The sequence below is a fragment of the Carcharodon carcharias genome, chromosome 18, assembly GCF_017639515.1.
Source record: "Carcharodon carcharias isolate sCarCar2 chromosome 18, sCarCar2.pri, whole genome shotgun sequence".
NCBI classification, from domain to species: Eukaryota; Metazoa; Chordata; class Chondrichthyes; order Lamniformes; family Lamnidae; genus Carcharodon; species Carcharodon carcharias.
This window is the reverse complement of record NC_054484.1, coordinates 20,097,337-20,116,374: the sequence shown is the minus strand read 5'-3', so window position 1 is coordinate 20,116,374 and position 19,038 is coordinate 20,097,337. Positions and strand designations below refer to the sequence as shown.

The window sequence follows — 19,038 nt, the reverse complement described above, 5'->3', positions numbered from 1 at the left end:
CACACAAACATCCCATGCATCCTTATCATCTGCCATGGCATGCATCCTGCTCACACTCTCTTCATCTTTTTCCACACAGGAGAAGTTTGCTCCCAACAGCAGGGGGAGGTCGAGGACCAGGGTTGAGTGGCTGACATTAGGCCCCTCACTCAACTTGAGGAGTGTGCCATCGCGCTGACTGGTGAGGACGTGGACCATGCCTGCGGCGATGGTGAGGTCAGCAGTGAACACCCACGAGAAGATCCTGCACAAGATCATCCCTCTCTCTATGCAACTGTGAGTGCACTCTGTCCTGCTTTTGGCTCTGCTGCCATGCACTACTTATCTCTACTTTGGTTCACAGGGAGCTCTACCAAGCGAGCAAAGCCCTCAGCCAGCCAGTCCCTCAGCTCCATCCACATCCTCACCTCCAGCCAAGAGGACACTTCCTCCATTGAAGAGCTGGAAATAAGCAGCCTGGAAGACCCGCCTCAGCGCTTATCCACATTGTCCACCAGCGCACAGACATAAACCTTGGTGGGACCTAGATCTACACCAGGCTCGGGTTCACAATCTGGTGGTGTCCACAGTGTCTGCAGCAGGAGGAGATAGGTTCAGCTAAGCTCCCCAACACTCAAAGGACTGCTGGGGAAGAGGCACCTGTGGGATCTGAGTTAGATGACGAGCCTCTGGATTTGGCCTTCCAGCTCATCCTGGAGAGTCAGCAGAAGGCTGGGGAATATCACATAGAGCTGTTGCATGCCAGTCAGCTCTCCGACGAAGTGGTGCCCAAATGTGTGCACATGGAGGTCTCCAAGGGAAGGACGGTGCATTCCATGGAGACAATGATCCAGCAGGACGTGGAGATGTGTGCAGACCTGCACTGTAGTCATGGGTGAGTTCCTTCAGTGGCAACACGAGGGGGGAAATGAGGCACCTTGATGTCCCTCCAGGTGCCCCTTCCCCTCAATGCATCAGGCCGGGGCCCTAAGGCACCAGAAGGGAGGGAGGAGCAGCAGCTGGACACCCCTGGGTCATCCACTCAGGAATCTCAGAGGCTGTCCTCTCCCTCCGAGTCCCCTTTGCCTGTGACCCCCTCAACCTCGCCCCCTGTCACCGCAGGGGGAGCAGCTGGGCCACAGGAGGACAGCCAAAGCAAGCTGGGGCCCTCAAAGCCTCGGCTCTCCAGAGGATGCACGCCAAAGTTATTAGAGGCAACAGGGCCAACCGTTGCACAGGCTGTCTCTGCCCCCGCTGAGGATGTCAGGGAGCACCTGGAAGAAGTGGTAGGCCTAGAAAAGTTAAGAAATTTTGCATGGGTGAACACATTTTGTCATTTTATAACTGAAAATATATTTGCTTCACTGAATAATATGTAATGTAGTCTTTCAGCTTAATTTACAAGCTTTGCATATCCCCTCCCTGCACCATCCCAGGAGTGGTTCAGTTGCACGCAGCCAGACCACGAGTGATTCTAGAGGGAGGAGCGTGTATTGGTGACAAGGCCTTTCAGAGCCTCATGCAAGCACTCTCCCACGCACGTGGAGCCTTCATCCATCACACTCATAGCAATACCCGGAGCACATTCAATGCTGCCTGCTGGGGTTCTCTTTCAGTCGTCCATCTGAGCTGACCTGCACCTCCGCACTCCGATGCAGCACCTGTGCCCGTCCAACGTGAGGCTTTGCTCATTTTCGATTTGTGCGAAATGGTCATAATAAATTTCTTGATTAGCTCCCTGGTCCTTTCTCCTCTCCAATTCACCCATGTCCTTTCACCCATTACAGTCAAACACCCAGCATCACCTTCGACCTCCCCACTGTTACCCTACAGCCCGAGCTTTTGTTATTCACGTCCAGGTGAATGTGCACATTCCCTTCCTTCCTGAGAACCCCACCCCATCCGCATTGATCTCTCTAACCTCCTCCTTCTCATCCCCAAGGGTCCGTGTTTGCCTCCGAGTCGCCACCAACCGCCCTCGCCACCTCTTCTACCGGTACCGACGCACCCTCGCCCTCCCACCCTACCGGCTCCTTCTACCCCCTCTCACACTCACCATTCTCTCCTACTCCACCCATCCTGACTTCACTTCCCAGGAGGCAGCCATTTAATCCACTCACCTTGCGTGTTCACCTTCCCGCCTCCGAACTCCCTCCCTTATACCTTCCTCCCCTCTTACACCTACCTCCCCACTTGCAGCATTCTGTCCTGTTACGCCCTCTTCCCCCCGTGCTCTCTCTCCTGCCCCCAGACACCCTTCTTTCCCCTCCCAACCTCAGCCGCCCCCCCTGACACCCTCATCCCCGTCTCCTAACCTCACACCCCGACATCTTCATTCCCCTTTTCCATCCTCACCCTCCTGATACACCTTCCTCTGCCACTTACTCTGAAACCTTCCTCTCCCCCGCCGCCTTCACCGATCATTTGCGCAAGCCCGTAGAGAAGACCCGTGACGTTCCGAAGCCGATCCGAAGAATCAACGGAAACCGCGGAAGACGGTGCACACCCACGGCAAAGTCCATGAAAGTCCGAAGCCTCAGCGAAGTTGAAGCTGCTGTGTGGAGACCTCCTCACTTCCAAGAGCTGCTTCGCGGCAGAGCCACGTGCATGAGGATCCACCCAGCAAGCGATGCACGTGTTCCTCCAGGGCCCAGCAGCCGAAGGGCTCCAGCATCTTCTTCTCCTCGGATGTTTGCGATCCGAGCAAGCCCTGTCACGCTTGTCCAGATGTGTTCTGGTCCGGCGTGTTTTCCTGCCGGTGTAACGGTAAATCCGGCGCGGGGGGGTGGGGGTGGTTGGGGGGGGACACGATTCTGGTCAAGTCTTACTTTGCGTCCCTTTAGCGGGAGGCCAATCGGGTTCACGCCGGCCTCCCGAGGGATTCACGAACTTGCCTTGGCGGACAACGTCAGATGACCCTGCTGTGCTTTCTGAAACCGATTTCTGACCCTCACGCCGAACCCTCCCCTCCCCCGCCTGACGTGACGCCTGCCGCCAATGGGAGTGGAAAATTCCAGCCCTAGGATAAAGGTGCTGTGAGCTTATGTTGATTTGTTTTTGGGGAGGTTGTGATATACAGAGCCGGGTTAGAACCTAATAAAGCAGAGGGGTTGACAGGAGAACAGAAACAGTTCCTGGCAGTGTTATAGGCTGTTTGAGGGGTTGGGAGAGGAATGGACTGTCCCCTGTAAGTGCAGGATTTTCATGGATAAAGTGGGTGTGGTGTTGATGCTGATTATAAATTGCTGCCCTACCAGTTGTGTAGGCCCTTGAGAAATCTCCTGATTTACCAAATGACCAGACCAGCCTGGATAATAGAACAGTATACCACTGCACATCAGCCCATCAAGTTTACACTGGATTTTTCTTTTTTTTAATTCATTCACAGGGTGTGGGTGTCACTGGCTAGGCCAGCATTTATTGCCCATTCCTAACTGCCCTTGAGAATGTGGTGGTGAACCTTCTTGAACCGCTGCAGTCCAACTGGTCCACGGCACAATGTGTAGAGTAGTGGATACCTAGGGTTACCAACTGTGATTAAATGTATTCCTGGAGGTTTCACCACCTGACCTGCCCCCAAGCTCCAGCCATTAGTTGGCCAACGCATCCATCCTTGTGACGCATTGCCTGCCTAACCAATTGGAAAGCAAAAAGACTCATTACCCAATTGGACAATGCTTGACTGTCAGCCAGACAGTCTTTTTTTTCCCCCATTTTCAATATTTTTGTACCTGGTGAAGAGAAAATGTTCAAAGAGAATGGCTAGGCTCAGGACCAGTCCCACGAGGAGGTCCTTTGACCCGCATGCACTGGGTGGTCAAAGGTCAGGACTGTGGGACTGAAGCAGCCATAAATTGAGGAGCATCCCCTCAGATAATGAAAGAGAGGCTGCAACCTCACACATTCTACATAGATGCGAAACATAGGCTCCTCCAGGCCACAGAAATTACAGCTGGCCCTGGACTCTGTGATTTGATTGAACAATCTATTGCACGGAACCACTGGGCGCAACACCTTAGACGCCAAATCCCCGACGGACAAAGTGAGGCCTCCTGAGTAGAGAGCCTTCCTCAGCTGCAATATAGAAGAACCAATGAGTTGTAGTACTGAGCTTCCCATCTGTGGGCTGTGACCTCCTGATGGGGTAATGAGATGGGATTTTGGGGTCACGAACTCTGTGGCAGCATTGGCTGCCATGGAGCTCGGACTGATTTCCGACAGTTGCAAGACCCCTTTAAATCCTCACTTTTTTTTTGTTGGTGGGCGTGGCCTAATGGACTGCTCCCTGAGGCCTGGTTGCTGCTGCAAAAAAGCCTGTGAAAAGATGGTTGTTTGTTTTTTATGGAAGTCTTTTTCTTCAATAATCAGGATAATTTTGCAACGATAATCAGAATCATAAATGCTTTAATAACCATAATTCTATAACATTAATAATTGGAATCCTATTGCATCAATAATGAGGATCCTATTACTTCAATGCTCAGAGTCCTACTACATTAATGATCAAACTCCTATTACGTTCATAGCCAGGATGCTATACGTTCATAATCAGAGCCCAATTACTTTAAGATTCAGGATACTACATCAATAATCAGGATATTTTTACATTAATAGCCTGTTGCCTATTGTATTAACCAGCAGGATCTTATTGCAGAAATGATGTGTCCTATAACATTAATATTCAAGATTGAATTACATTAATTACACAATCCCTATTGCATTCATAATCAGCTGCTTATTGCTTCAATGATCAGAAAATGATTGTATCAATAATCAGCATGTTAATACATTAATAATCAGATTATTTCAATTAATAATCAGAGGCCTATTGCATCAATAATCAGGATCCATTAAAGTCACACTAAATTACATTAAAATAATTTACCAATTAGGAACTTAGGAGCCATTCGACTTCAAGGTTGAGGCCCGCACATTCAAGCGAGGGCACAGGCAAGTCGCTTTTCCCCAGCTGGCTGACAGTGCGGTGCCAGGGCAAAGGCTGCCCTGTGGTTGGGACGAGTTGGTGGAGGGGGAAAGGGCTGCACTGTATCTGATGGTAGTGCACTTGCACAAGCGGGGTGGAGGGGTGGGGAGGGAAGCGGCCACGCATTATAGAAACCTTGTATAAAGTTTCAGACGCAGCCACATTGGCATGCTTGGAGTCAGGTCTCTGCCCACTCAAGTAACGCAGAGGCATGAAAGAGACACCAAATGCTCCAGAACCTTTCTCTCCTTGGGCACAGACTGCAAACTAGTGACCGTTTTAGTGGACTGCAAAGCAATTGGATGACTGGACAAGTTGTACAATCTCCTTGCGAAAGCTGGCCATGGAGCCGTCACTACTGGATGTGCTCACAGCCCCTTGCAATGAGGGTTAGACGAATGCCTGCGCCTGAGCTGAGAGCACAGTGTGCAGTCCAATGGGCAAAGCTGCCACCAATTGGTCAGGTGGGCGGGGTTTCAGGCAGCCATGCAGCGCACTAAACTCTGGCCATCCAAGTGGTGGCCAGCACTCTCTGGGATGCGCTAAGGGGCCTTCAGTTTTAACCAAGCGAGCTTCTTAGTACACCCATGCCCACCCACATGTCTCTCTCTTTCATCCTGCAGGAGGAGTACATCAGGACCATGGACCCTGGTGACCTAACTGTATGCCTCATAGCTTATAGAGAGTGGAGACAATGGAGAAGAGAGTGACAGAGGCACCTAGTTGGATAGAGGGAGGAGCAGCATCCTCAAGAAGAGGGGGCAGCTGGGGCACCTGCAGACGCTGCTGGATCCACAGCTAGCCGTCGCTGGTCGACGCCTAGTTGGACCCAGGTCTATAGATGACACTTGTCATTCCTGCAGATGACTATGAATCAGTGTGGCTGAAGATTGTGCATATCCAGGGAACTGGTCGGTCACATTTGCCACTTGGTACAGGATTTGGCGCCGTGGAGACATGGAGCACATCCACTGTTCGTGGCTGTGAAAGTGATTGTGAAGGTGCTCAATCTTTACACCAGTGGGTCCTTCCAGGGCTCCACAGGTGACCTCTGTGGGATACTGCAAGCCAGCACACACAAATGCATCCATGAGATCATGGATGCAATAATCGCAAAGGCACACAACTTTGTGCATTTCGCCTGGGATTAGGAAAGCCAGGAAGCATTTGCCCAGATCTCAGTTTTCCCACACGTGCACAGTGCCATTGACTACACTCATGTGGCACCCATATCTCCTAGGCAACGAGCAGTCAACTATGTCAACTGCAAGAGCTTCCACTCGCTGAATGTGCAACTGGTGTGCGACCACCACAAATGCAGGTCTGCGCATTGTTCCCAGGGAGTGTCCAAGACACCTACATTCTCAGTCGGTCTCAGATCCCTGACATCTTCCAGGGTCCACAGAGGCTTCAGGGATGGCTCCTCGGGGACAAGGGCTACCCGCAGAGGACATGGCTGATGACACCCATGTGGTGGCCTTGGACTGCAGCAGAGCAATGGTATAATGAGGCTCATGCAGCAGCTTGCAACTTGGTAGAGCAGACCTTTGGGATGATGAACATGAGGTTCTGGTGCCTGGTCCGGTCTGGTGGAGCCCTGCAATACACTCCGCAGAGGGAGTCACGCATCATCGTCGCCTGCTGAGCACTTCATGATCTGCCTCTGCAACAGGGACAGGAGCTGGCTGAGGAGGAGATGGAGGAGCTGCACGTGTCCTCCAGTGAGGAGGATGTTGATGGGGATGAGGGTGAGGAGATCCTCGAAGGCGAGGATGAGGCCATCACACTGGTCAGATGAGGCAGGCGCACTCGGGAGGCCCCCATAGCTGCTCAATTGGTGGAGGATGATGACAACATGCAGTGAGGAGACACCATAGATCCTCACATTGTATCTGTGAACGTATGACTCCAGTCTGGCTGATTGCAGCGCTCATACCCTCTGTGATAAGACTCCTGTCATGGAGACACAGCAGATAGTAATAGTCCCTACATTCCAGGAGGCTGATGACAACATGCAATGAGGACACTCCATAGATCCTCACATAGCTTATGTGAATGTCTGACTCCTGTCTCGCTGATGGCAGATCGCTTGCGCTTTGTGAGCAGGATCATATGGAAATTCAACGGGGAAACTTTAACTTCTCCTGATCCTATGGCATCCTTCATGAGCTGAACGCTTCATGACAGCACTGTCACTGGACACAGATGCTGGTGAAATGGGGGGCCAACTGCACCACAAAGTTGCTGGGAGCACACAGGCCACCGGCCCAGGACATTCTGGCTGCAGTGATAAGCCCCATCGAGGTGCAGGTATGACTATTATGTCTAGTGACAGTGAAGGCGCACCATCAATGTGCTGGGAAGGGTGCTCGAAGCACAGGGAAGAGGCCCTGGACTGAGACACCTGCCTTTACCTTGTGCAGGCACCATGGTTTCACACCCGAGTGACACCAATACTGCTCATCAGAACAAGGAGTCACAGGTAAGGCGACATTCTTGGGAGTTTATTTACAATATGAAAATTATGTACAAGTGATTAACAGCCCTGCCCTGGCTGTGCAACTACATATTCTTAACCTTCTTAATGCTGCCGCTATGTCTTGGTGCCCTCCCGCCCACTGCCTCCTACATCCATAGCGGAGGTGGAGGCAGCCTGCTGACTGTTATGCCGTGTCTGTGATGTCCTTGGTGGGCTTCCGCTGGACAGCCTGCTTTCGAGGTCCTGCTGTGTGGCAGTGGCACCCTCCTCGGCTTGTGGGGCTGGAGCTGCTGGGGTCACAGGGAGAGGGGATTCGGATGGCCTGGACACTCTCGGAGTCACTGTGGTTGGGTGGGGGATACATTTGCTGATCCTCCTCCATATGGGCGCCCAATGGCTTCTGACTAACTCCTTGAGGAAAAAGGGCAGCTGGAGTGAAATTGAGCTGTCACAGCACCCCTCTCACTTTGACAATATTGGAGGCCAGCTATGGCATCAGTGATGGTGTTCAGTCTGTGCAGCAGTGCAGGACCGATATCCTGTACCAAGGTCTCCATGGCGGCTGCCATCCTACCAGCATTGACCTTAGTGTGTTGGCACGCCGGCACTATCACCTCAGACTGAAGGCTGATGGACTCCTCCATCGTGCCTCGTAATCTGAGGAGTGCAGCGGACATTCCTCCCTGATGTTCCTGAGCTGCCTTTGCAGCTCCAATGACTGAGATATGACCGACTCAATCTGACTCAACAGATTTCTGGTCTCTAGCAATCCTCCGAATGCTGGAAACCTGGGAAGTTCCTGCCGCTGCCTGCTGTGGATCTGGTAGTGCGCTGTGCTCACCAGATTGTGATCTTGAAGCTACTCTAGAGCTAGGTCCCCATCGAGGTTTATGTCTCTGAGTTGGTGGAGGGTGTGGATGAGTGCTGGGATGGGGCTTCAATCAGGGTTACATCAGATCCCTCTGCTGAGGTGCTTTCGGGGCTTGAGTCGACCTGGGTCATGGACCCCCTTGGCCCCTTCCCAGATGTGCCTTTGAAAGCAAGGAGAGATAATTAGTGCGTGGCAGTGACCTCACCGTCAGCACAGGAATAGCCCAGATCTTTGCCGGCCAGCTGGATGAAGCTATGTTCAAAGTCCGTGAGGACCTTGATGTCAGGTATTCCTCCACCAGTCAGTGACCTCTGCTTTTTGTTATGTGCCAACTTGTCCTGTATGAATACAGATGGAGACAGTGTAAGCATGATGCCTGCCAGGCCAGATAATAAGTAGACCTGGCATGGCTGTGTGGTGAGTGGTCCCATAGACGGGATGCGGATACGATCCACAGGGCAGATGAAGGTGTAAGTGAAAGAGTGAATGATGATGTCACTTGAACTGGCAGTGAGTAAGATCTCTGTCGATGTGTGATGTGTTTATGAGTGTATGAGTTGAGAGTGATGAGAAGAGTGACTTACCCTGGCGGAAAGGAAGAGATCATTCCTTTTTTCTGCACTGGGTGGCTGTCCTCTTTTGCAGGGCGTTGGTGCTGACCACCACTGCCACTACCTCCCATGCAGGATTGCTGACCTTGCTTGCTGGCCTTTGCCCAGAGCGGGAGTAGAGGACATTGCGGTGGGCCTCCACTGTGTCCAGCAGACACTCGAGGGAGACATAGCTAAATCTGGGGACAGCTTGTTTCCTCCCTTCGGTAGCCAGCAGTTCGCAGCAGTTTCCTATTCCTTGAAGAGTGTTAGCTCTTGGCAGGGGCAGCCTTTAAATTTGGCACTCGGTTTACCGAAGGCCCGAGGGGATGGTGGGGTAGGTGAATGAGAGGACCCCCTGCCAGCACAGAAACAGTGTGTTTGCCAGGAATGCATGATTAATGAGGTGGGATTTGGGTGATAAAGTGCGAAAACCCGCCATTGTGGCCAGTGGTTAAAATGTCCTTTTTCCCGCCCACTATCATACTTAGTGCAAATCTAGGACAATTCTGCCCTTGAGACTTCGAAGACTTCATGAAAACCTACCAAACAGTATCCAACACACTACAATATGTACAATCTTGCATTTTGTTAACCAAACAGCATCTGTCTTGTCTTGCCCACTCATTTAATTTATCTATCATGGAATAAAAGGGACAGTAGCGACATGGATAAGAAATTGGCTGAGTGACAGGAAGCAGTGATGGTTCATGGATGTTTCTCGAGCTGGAGGGAGGTTTGTAGTGGAGTTCCCCAGCAGACAGTGTTAGGACCCTTGCTTTTCCTGATATATATTAATGACCTAGACTTTGGTGTACAGGCCACAATTTAAAGATAATACAAAACTCGGAAGCATTGAGGGGTGTGAACAGAGTAGATAGAGAGAAACTGTTCCAATTCATGAAAGGATCGAGAACAAGAGGGCACAGATTTAAAGTAATTGGCAAAAAAGCCAAATTGATACGAGAAAAAGCTTTTTCACGCAGTGAGGACTGGGACCTGGCTTGCACTGGCAGAGAGTATGGTGGAGGCAGGTTCAGTCGAAGCATTCAAAAGGGAATTAGGTTGTTATCTGAAAAGGAAGAATATGCAGGGTTATGGGGAGAAGGCAGGAGATTGGCACTAGGTGAAATGCTCATTTGGAGAGCCAGCGCAGAATGATGGGCTGAATGGCCTCTTTCTGTGCTGTAACAATTCTGTAATTCTATCCCCCTTATTGTAACTTGGTGTTTTTTTTCCCTTCAGAATGTCTGACCTACCTCTCACCATGTCCCTATCTACCACAGTGTGATGTCTCAATTGTAGTGGGTTCTTCTAAATGCACAATATATATAAATATATACTAAACAATAATACGGAGCAAGATACACTGCATCTAAACATACAACATATAAACAAAAAGCAGCTGTTACTGTTGTTGCTGGATTAATAGTGATACTAGTGTTGTGAATTGACAACAGTGTTAGACAGCTGCTTGGCAGCATTTTTCATTTGTTAATGCAGAAGTCTATTAAATAACATAATTAGGATATCATTACGGAATTTAGCTAGTCGGTGCTGAATGTAGGCTATACTAATGTTAAATTTCTTTCTGCAGAGAGCTGTAAAAAGCAATAAACGCTTTGTTAAAGGGAATAGTTGAGCCAGATAAATAATTGAATCAGAGATTGTTAAGGGCTTTGAGAAGGGAGCTGGGCAGTGAGATTAGTTTTCTGTTCTAACCAAGGCCTGGTACAGGCATGATGGGCTGAACGGTCTCCTAATAAACTAAATTATGGTTCTAAATGGATGACATTTGGAAAACCACAGGATTTTTGAGTTTTGTAATGATGGTTGTTAGAGGGTCTGGCAACATCTTTGGAGAGAGACAGAGTTAATATTTCGAGTCAAACAGGACTCTTCTTCAGAACTGTGTTAACTCTATTTTTCTTTCCACAGATGCTGCCAGACCTGCTGTGTATTTTCAGCACCTTCTGTTTTTATTTCAGATTTCCAGTATTTTGCTTTTATATTATTTTTGAGTAAGGTAAGATGTGGACATAAAAATAATCCACTCCATTTTATATCTTTCATGTACTTCATTACAAATGGTATCTGTAATGCACAGCTCCTCAATGTAGTTCATAGCCTACATTCGTTTGAGGTTCCACCTGAGAGTAAATGAACATGCGGGCAGGTTATCTTGATTGGGGTTGAGTTAGTGAAAATTCCCACCAGAAAAACTAATAAATGTATCTATTAACGTGACCATACTAGTGAACTACTTGTAACTGTTTTTTACTCGTCCCTGGGATGTGAAAGTCATTGGCGAGGTTAGCATTTATTGCCCACCCCTAATTGCCCTTGTTGAGTGGCTTGCTAGGCCATTTCAGAAGGTATTTAGGAATCAACCACATTGCTGTGGGTGGAGTCACATATAGGCCAGACTAGGTAAGGACAGTGGATTTCCTTCTCTGAAGGATATTTGTGAACCAAATGGGTTTTTACAATAATCCGGTAGGTTCATGATCATCATTACTGAGACTAGATTTTTATTCCAGATTTATTAGTTAATTAAAATTTAATTCCTCAAGCAGTCATGGGATTTGAACTTCATTCTCCAGAGCATGAGTCCAACTCCTGGATTACTCGTCCATTACAACGAAGCTACCGTACCCCTCAAACCAAATAAAAACAGAAAATGCTGGAAAAACTCAGCAGGCCTGACAGCATTTGTGGAGAGAGAAGCAGAGTTAACGTTTTGAGTCCATATGACTCTTTTTCAGAGCTAAAGAGAAGTAGAAATGTGATGGAATTTATGCTGTTTAAGTTTTGGGGGGGTGGGGGGGGTGGGGGGGGGGGGGGGGGGTGGGCGGGGAGTGTGGTGGAACAGGTGAAGCTGGATAGAAGGCCAGCGATAGGTGGGGGCAAAGGAGAGATTGACAGAGATGTCTTGTACACAAGACAAGGGTGTGTTAATGGTAGTGATAGGGGCTAAAGAAGGTGCTGATTGTGGCATAAAGGTAAAAATGCAGATTGTGTTAATAGCAGAACAAGGTAAGCACTCTATGAAAGAACAACATGAACAAGTAACAGATGGCCCTTTTGGGGGTGAGGTGAGGTGAGGGGAAGGGGTGGTGGTTGGGGAAAAAGGATAGAAAAAGGGATAAAGAAGGGGATAAAAAAGGGGGCTAATACAATGAATAAAAATAAAAATAAGTGGACAAAAAATAAAAATAAATTTTAATAAAGGGATTAAAGGGATGAAGATAAAGGAGAGAGTTCATGGTCTGCATTTTCTGTTTTTATTTCATATTTCTAGCATCTGCAGTATTTTGCTTTTACCTCAAAACAAATGTTCTCCAAGTGTCTACTAGAGTTCCCTTTCCAAAGTTGAAAAGTTCTAAGGGCTGGAAGAAGTTTGAGAGAGGTAGAATAATCTGGTTTGACTTATTATATTGCTGCCAAAATTTGCTGATGATTAAAATCACTAAAAAGAAAATGAATAAATAATGCCTCCACTTTGCAAGAAACAGAAATTATGAAAAACATTGAACTTGGCTTTGATGATTAGTTTATATTTTAGAAGCCCACATGAAGTTCAGAATACAAGAGGATACTTTGCATCATTTGGGTCGCTTTCTCATTGAGGCCAACACTTTAATTCAATCCAATGCAGCATTGACCAGGTGCTGTAGTGTCAGAGGTATTGTTCTTTGGATGAGATGTTAATCTGAGGCTGCTTCTGCTTTGCAGTTTAAGAATCTTGTGGTACCATACAGCTCTTACAGCATCCTCAACAGCACTCCTCCCTCAACCAACATTGTGAAAAACAGGCCAACTTGTCAGTCATCTCTCATGTATTTTTGGAATATTTATGTGTACAAAATGACTGCCATAATTACCCACACAACTACACAATGTAATGCATTATAAGTAAAATATTTCTGATACGATAAGGTGATCGATATGTAATAAGCACAAGTTAATTTTTCCTTCTTTATGTAATTTTTAGTTTTCAAATGTTTATGTGCAAATACATAATTTCCTTTTGCCTCCATAAGAACAGTAATCGAAATAACTCACTGTTTCTAATGTAACTTGGAATATTTTGAGAGATGTGATAAATATATAAAAGTACAAATGCAAGTCTTTCTTTTGAATCTTTAGTGCTTATAGAAGGATAAATCTGTACATTGGGTTTGTTGTCAGGGCTGTTTTAACATCGGGAGTGGCAAGTATTTAGCAATTAGAGCAATTTGTTTGGTTTTGATCCCTGGGGTCCTATTAGTTTAGCTCACCATCCTTGCCTGGTTACTGATGAGTTTCTGTTGTTGGCTTGTTCTCTCCTCTTGTTTTGGTCTGAGACATGTAATATCTCTTATGTGTGTTATTTATAGAGATGAGTCAATGAAGTACACATACACTAAAAGCTGCAGAGGTCTCATCTTTTAATGTCTGCTATTTTGTGCTTGCTGCATCTTACTGAAAATTGTCCTCCTCGTGTTTCTATGGAAATAGCCTCAGAGTAGGTGGTTGACCATTTAGGGACTGAGATGAGGAGAATTTCTTCACTCAGAGGCTTGCGAATCTTTGAAATTCTCTATTTCAGAGAAAGCTGTGGATGTTTAATTGTTGAGTATCCACGTCATATTTTTGAACACTAAGGGAATCAGGGAATTTGGGGATAGGGTGGGAAAGTGGAGTTGAGGCAGAGGATCAGCCATGGTCTTATTGAATGGCGGGGCAAGCTTGAGGGACGAATTGCCTACTCTGCTTCTATTGCTTAAGTTTTTATGTTCAAACCATAAAAAAGATTATAAGACTAACATTATTTAAAGATTTCTTACGATATTAGGATATCCCAAAACCCTTTCCAGCCAATGAAGCCCTATATAGGAAAACCATTTTGGTTACCTTGAGCAAGACAGAATATAACTTTGCAGAATATACTCAAAGCAACAATAAGAGTGTATTGGAGATTACGGGAGTGGTTTCAAGAAGAATCAGAGATAACCTGAGTAACCATCTTTTTTTCACAGTGCTGCTGTGATCTGGACTGCAATTCAGAGTGCGGAAGCAAGTACGACAGTAACTTTCAAGTTCCACTTACTTAAGAGGAAACAAATTATAGGGCAATGGGGTAAGAGCAGTGGTAGAATCAATAAAACCCATTGTTAAGTAAATGTGACACTAATGTATCCATATTAGACATTTTCAATGTTACATTATGACCAGCTTCTTATTTCACCGGTTTAAATTCTTTTTCTAGTTTTTCTCTTTTGCTGCTATCAATTCTGCACCATCCCTGTTCCCAGTCCCCATGTGAGGTGTTACCATGACATTTGTTTTCATTCTCCTGCACTAATTACACACTTGCCTCAGAGACCCTGGAGATTTTGTTGGAACCATGTGGAGTTCAACACTCCAGAGGGGAGAGGGATGGGTTCATTAGCTGGTTTCGGGGTTGTTGACGTGGAATATGACTGTGCCGACGTGACTGCTAAGAATAACTGGCTCCACAGTTAGGGTCACAATCAAAGGCAAATCAGACTGTATGATTGTGCAGTACTCTTGTATTGATCAGGGAGCTGATCTGCAACATTTGCCTGAAAAAAATTAAAACCAAATGTAACACCAATTCTTTATTTTTTTGTTTTAGTCAAGAAAAAACAGCAACATACAGTTGTTTTAGACATTGGAACGCAAACTTTCCTTCTGGCTGCTGATCTCTTGCAGAGGTTGCGATGGGCTTAGATGGGCTGTGACAGGGTGACAAGGGAGATGGTGACATAGCCTTAATGTCACTGGGCTAGTAATCCAGAAGCTCAAGGCTTACACTTGGAGGACACAGGTTCAAGTCCCACAGCAGTTGGTGGAACCTGGAACTGAAAGCCAGTCTCAGTAATGGTGACCATGAAACCATTGTTGATTGCTGTGGAAACCCATTTGGTTCACTAATGTCCTTTAGGGAAGGAAATCTGTCATCCTTGCCCAGTCTGGTCGACAGGTGACTCCTGACCCACAGCAATGTGGTTGGCTCTTAACTGAAATGGCCTAGCAAGGCACTCAGCTCAAGGGCAATTAGGGACAGGCAACAAATGCTGGCCTTGCCAATGGCACCCAGATCCCATGGGAGAATAGAAGAGAACCTGGCAACTACATGACCCTGTGTAGGCAAATTTCATCTTGTCAGAAATGAAAAGGAACATTAATATTGTGCAGAGGGGCACTGACACAGTTGAAGGGTCAGTCACGAGGGGACATAAGTTCAGGGTGAGGGGCAGGAGGTTTAAGGGGGATGTGAGGAAAAACTTTTTTACCCAGAGGGTGGTGACGGTCTGGAATGCGCTGCCTGGGAGGGTGGTGGAGGCGGGTTGCCTCACATCCTTTAAAAGGTACCTGGATGAGCACTTGGCATGTCATAACATTCAAGGCTATGGGTCAAGTGCTGGTAAATGGGATTAGGTAGGTAGGTCAGGTGTTTCTCACCTGTCTGTGCAGACTGGATGGGCCTCTTCTGCACTGTATGATTCTGTGATACCTCAGGAGAGGCTGAAAAAAATGAGCTAAGTTATATCAAGCTCACTTTTGAAGATAGTGGTAGCACCTCTGTCTTTTTTTCTCTAAAAGCATTTTTATAACAGAGTACCCTTAAACTCACTTACCCGGCACGGGATCAGGTGGAACACTGGTTTTATACTCCCCCACCCCCCTCAACATGTGTGTTAAAGCACGCGATCCCGTCAGTTTCCCGGTGGCTGGGTGAATGAACATTGTCCTCCAAAAGTGTGTGTGTCGCATTTAGCAAGAATTCTGCATTCCGGTGCCTGATGTGTATAAATGGTGGTTGAATGAGTTGAAACTTTAAATTCTAGGGCGAAAGAGGAAATATACCTGTGTGGGACTTCCCGGGGCACCCCATTACTGATTTACGCTCATTTTGAGTTTGGGCTTACGCGACTGACATCGGGAAGAAACTTTGGGCATTTTTCGACAAGCCATGGGGCGCAATTTCGGGTGCAATGCTGGGTTGCGCCCTCGGAGGAAATTCCTGGCGGAAGAGTGCGAAACTCTTGTTCACAATCCAAGCTGGTGGGAGCACACAGGGGCCACAGAAGGAGAAGGTGTTGGAGGTAAGTGGGAGGAGTGTGTGTGTGTGTGTGTGTGGAGGGGGCAGGGCCAGATGAGAGGGAGCGCAGGTGTAATATTCACAGGTAACAGTCTCGGAAAAGCAGCTCGGCTTCTGAGATCATAAAGGGCAAGGAAGAGAGTCTTAAGCGACCAGAGGAGAAGCACCAGGGAACTCACATGGCAGAGTGACACAAAACAACACGAGGGACCCCAGGAGAAGCGTGGAATATTTTGGAAAAATTACATTCCAAGCAATGAATAGGATATTAACCATTGTCGTGGCTCTGTTTGCTGGAGATGCTTTCCAGCAAGATGCTGAGTTGTATACCTGTGAGTAGAGACATGTTCTTTCTCCCTATCTATAAATACAATTGAATGCAAAATCTTGCTTTTTTTATTTAAAAAAAACACTTTTGTCCTAAGGCATGTAATGTTATTAGCAGTGGGAACACTGAACGGTAAACGCGGTGCGTGAGGATGGGATTGAAACAAAAACGATACATCAAAGATAGACGCTTTGTTAGAGGCCGGTGAATCGAACTCAATGAAAAAGTCAACATGATCGCTCAGATTAGGCTCCTGTGGGGATTCAGACTAACCTGCTAACAGGGTTGGGGGATGGGGGGGGGGGAGGAGAGTTGGGGAGAGAGAGATAGCATGACTACCTCCTCGTAGCAAACCTTTCCCAGCCCCTCTGTGACAACCACTTATCAAAGGGATAGTCCAATGGGACCAGCAGAGGGGTGTGAAGAAGGGTGTGTGGCATAACGATGTAACACCCAGTCTAAAAAAAACACCCTTCACTTATTCAGTTCCAGTCTCTAGAATGGTTCAGGAAAATTTACCTTTACTGAAAAACTCAGATTCTTATTGCTGCATTCAATTCACATTGATATATTGGTGAGAGTTCTCTGAAGCTGAGAGGCAGATTATGCAGATTGATGTACATACACATATTTTATGAAGCTATGATATACATATAGGTGTAAATGCATCCTTATATTTTATCAAGCTGTGTATGATTAAAGATATATTTCTTTATAAAATTCTTTACAAGCCATTGTATATTCCAGTGTGTGTTATCTGATGTATATCAAAGTCATTGTATATTTGGTTGTACGTCGTCTGGTGTATATCAAAGTCATTGTATATTTCAGCGTATATCATGCACAATTTCTGAGAGTAGATTTCCCATGTTTGGAAAGTTACCCAGCATCCGGAACGCTGAATCCTAGAGAGGGACAGGGAGTGTTGGCAGGGAATAAATGACATCAGGCCTGCTTCCACTGGAAGTTACATGGGTCAGGGGACTGAAGTAGTTTGTTGCCAGAGGCTGGAATTAGGCTAGTGGTCCTGTTCGCTGAACATGAGGTCCCACATGCCTGGTTGGACTGCTGTACCCAGGGGGCAGGATGTGTTGAATGGCTCTTCAGGAACAGGCATAGGCTGCCAGGCATTTAACAAGTTTCTCTTTAAACGTATCCTATGTTCATGTGGAAGTGGAACAGTTTGATGGACCAACATCACTGCTGACGTTTGCTGTGTGTATATTCCTGGTCTCTGTTGTGACATGGTGACTTTGCTTAGGTTACCAGATGCGTATATAAAAAATGGTTACCTTGTAAGTCTAATGGTTCCATCTTCAGTTGCCAATCTGTGCTGAGATACCTGGAATGCTACAGTTGGCTTCAGTGCCCCTGGGAGTCAGAGAAGCGGCATCAAACACCACTCCTGGTTTCCAAGCCCCATTACTATCCAACGACCTATGCTGGAGTGTACACAAGTGTGGATATCAGGTGATCAGGCTTGGCTGAAATGTACCACATTGTCAAATAGCCACACTTGAAGAATGGAAACAGGGGAGAGGTAACAGTGGGTGCCATATGCACTGTCAAGTGTGGACACCTTCAGGATGACCGACATAGCCCATCCAACACCTGCGTGAGGGTCATTTTTTCTTAAAAATGAAATGTGTGGGGTATTTTTAAAATCTCCCTACTTTTTTCTCAAAGCTAATTTTATGCAGGGGATGGTGGTGTAATGGTGATGTCACTAGACTAGTAATCTAAAGGTTAATGTACTGTGAGCATAGGTTCAAATCCCACCATAGCATTAATAAATTCAATGAATTAACAAAATCTAGAATTAGAGGTGTGCCTCAGTAATGGAGACCATGAAGCTATCACTAATCGCCATAAAAATCTGTCTGTTTCATTGGGAATCTGCCATCTTTATCTGGTCTGGTCCAGATGTGGGCCAACAGTTCTCATACTCCAATGGTAATTAAGGATTGGCAGCAAATGTTGGCCTTGCCAGTAATGCTCACATCCCATGAAAGGATAAAGAAATGCTCTGATTCCAATTTTGTTTATTCATTCATAAGATTTGAGTGTTGCTGACAAGGCCATCCTCAATAATTAGCCTACAGAAGGCAGAGGTGAGCCACATTTTTAACAATTGAGTGTCTTGCTAGACCATTTCAGAAGGAGTTAATATTGAACCACATTCTATGGCTCTGGAATCACATGTACACTAGACCAGGTAAGGATGCCAGCTTTGCTTCCTAAAGGCTATTAGTGAACCAGATGGGTTTTTAATAATAATCTGGTTATTTCATGGTTACCATTACAAATACAAGCTTTTTATTCCAGATTTATCTAATGAACTGAATTTAAGTTCCCCAGTTTCAGTGGGGATTTGAACTCATGATTCTGGATCACTAGTACAGGTTTTAAGATTGGTAGTCCAGTGAAAGCTACGGTTAATCTTGGGTCTCTCGACCATGCTATAGTTTAGATTATGCTGGCCACAAATTTCCTCAGAGCTGCTCTCACTACTGCACTGTAACTTCACAGTAAGTGTGGTCAAAACAAAGTGGTCTCCAATGGACCTCCTAAGGGGTCATGGCCAGGAATTTACAGTCGGCATGCGGGGGTGGGCCCAACATGCCAGCATGTAAAATGACGCGTGATGATATTAGGCATGCATCCGGACATCATCGCGCTGTCTCGCAATGTTGCGT

At 46.7% G+C, this 19,038-nt stretch overlaps 1 protein-coding gene across 1 annotated transcript in view; it reads left to right on the top strand.

The window, feature by feature from the left end:
- The first annotated feature begins 14,324 nt into the window (after nt 1–14,324).
- The window catches only part of LOC121290415 (uromodulin-like 1), a 96,932-nt gene continuing 92,218 nt past the window's right edge, over nt 14,325–19,038 (top strand). Inside the window, exons 1-2 of the mRNA XM_041210855.1 lie at nt 14,325–14,406; nt 15,831–16,018. Of these exons, the coding sequence (XP_041066789.1) occupies nt 14,325–14,406; nt 15,831–16,018 (270 nt within the window). The remainder of the gene's footprint in view (nt 14,407–15,830; nt 16,019–19,038) is intronic.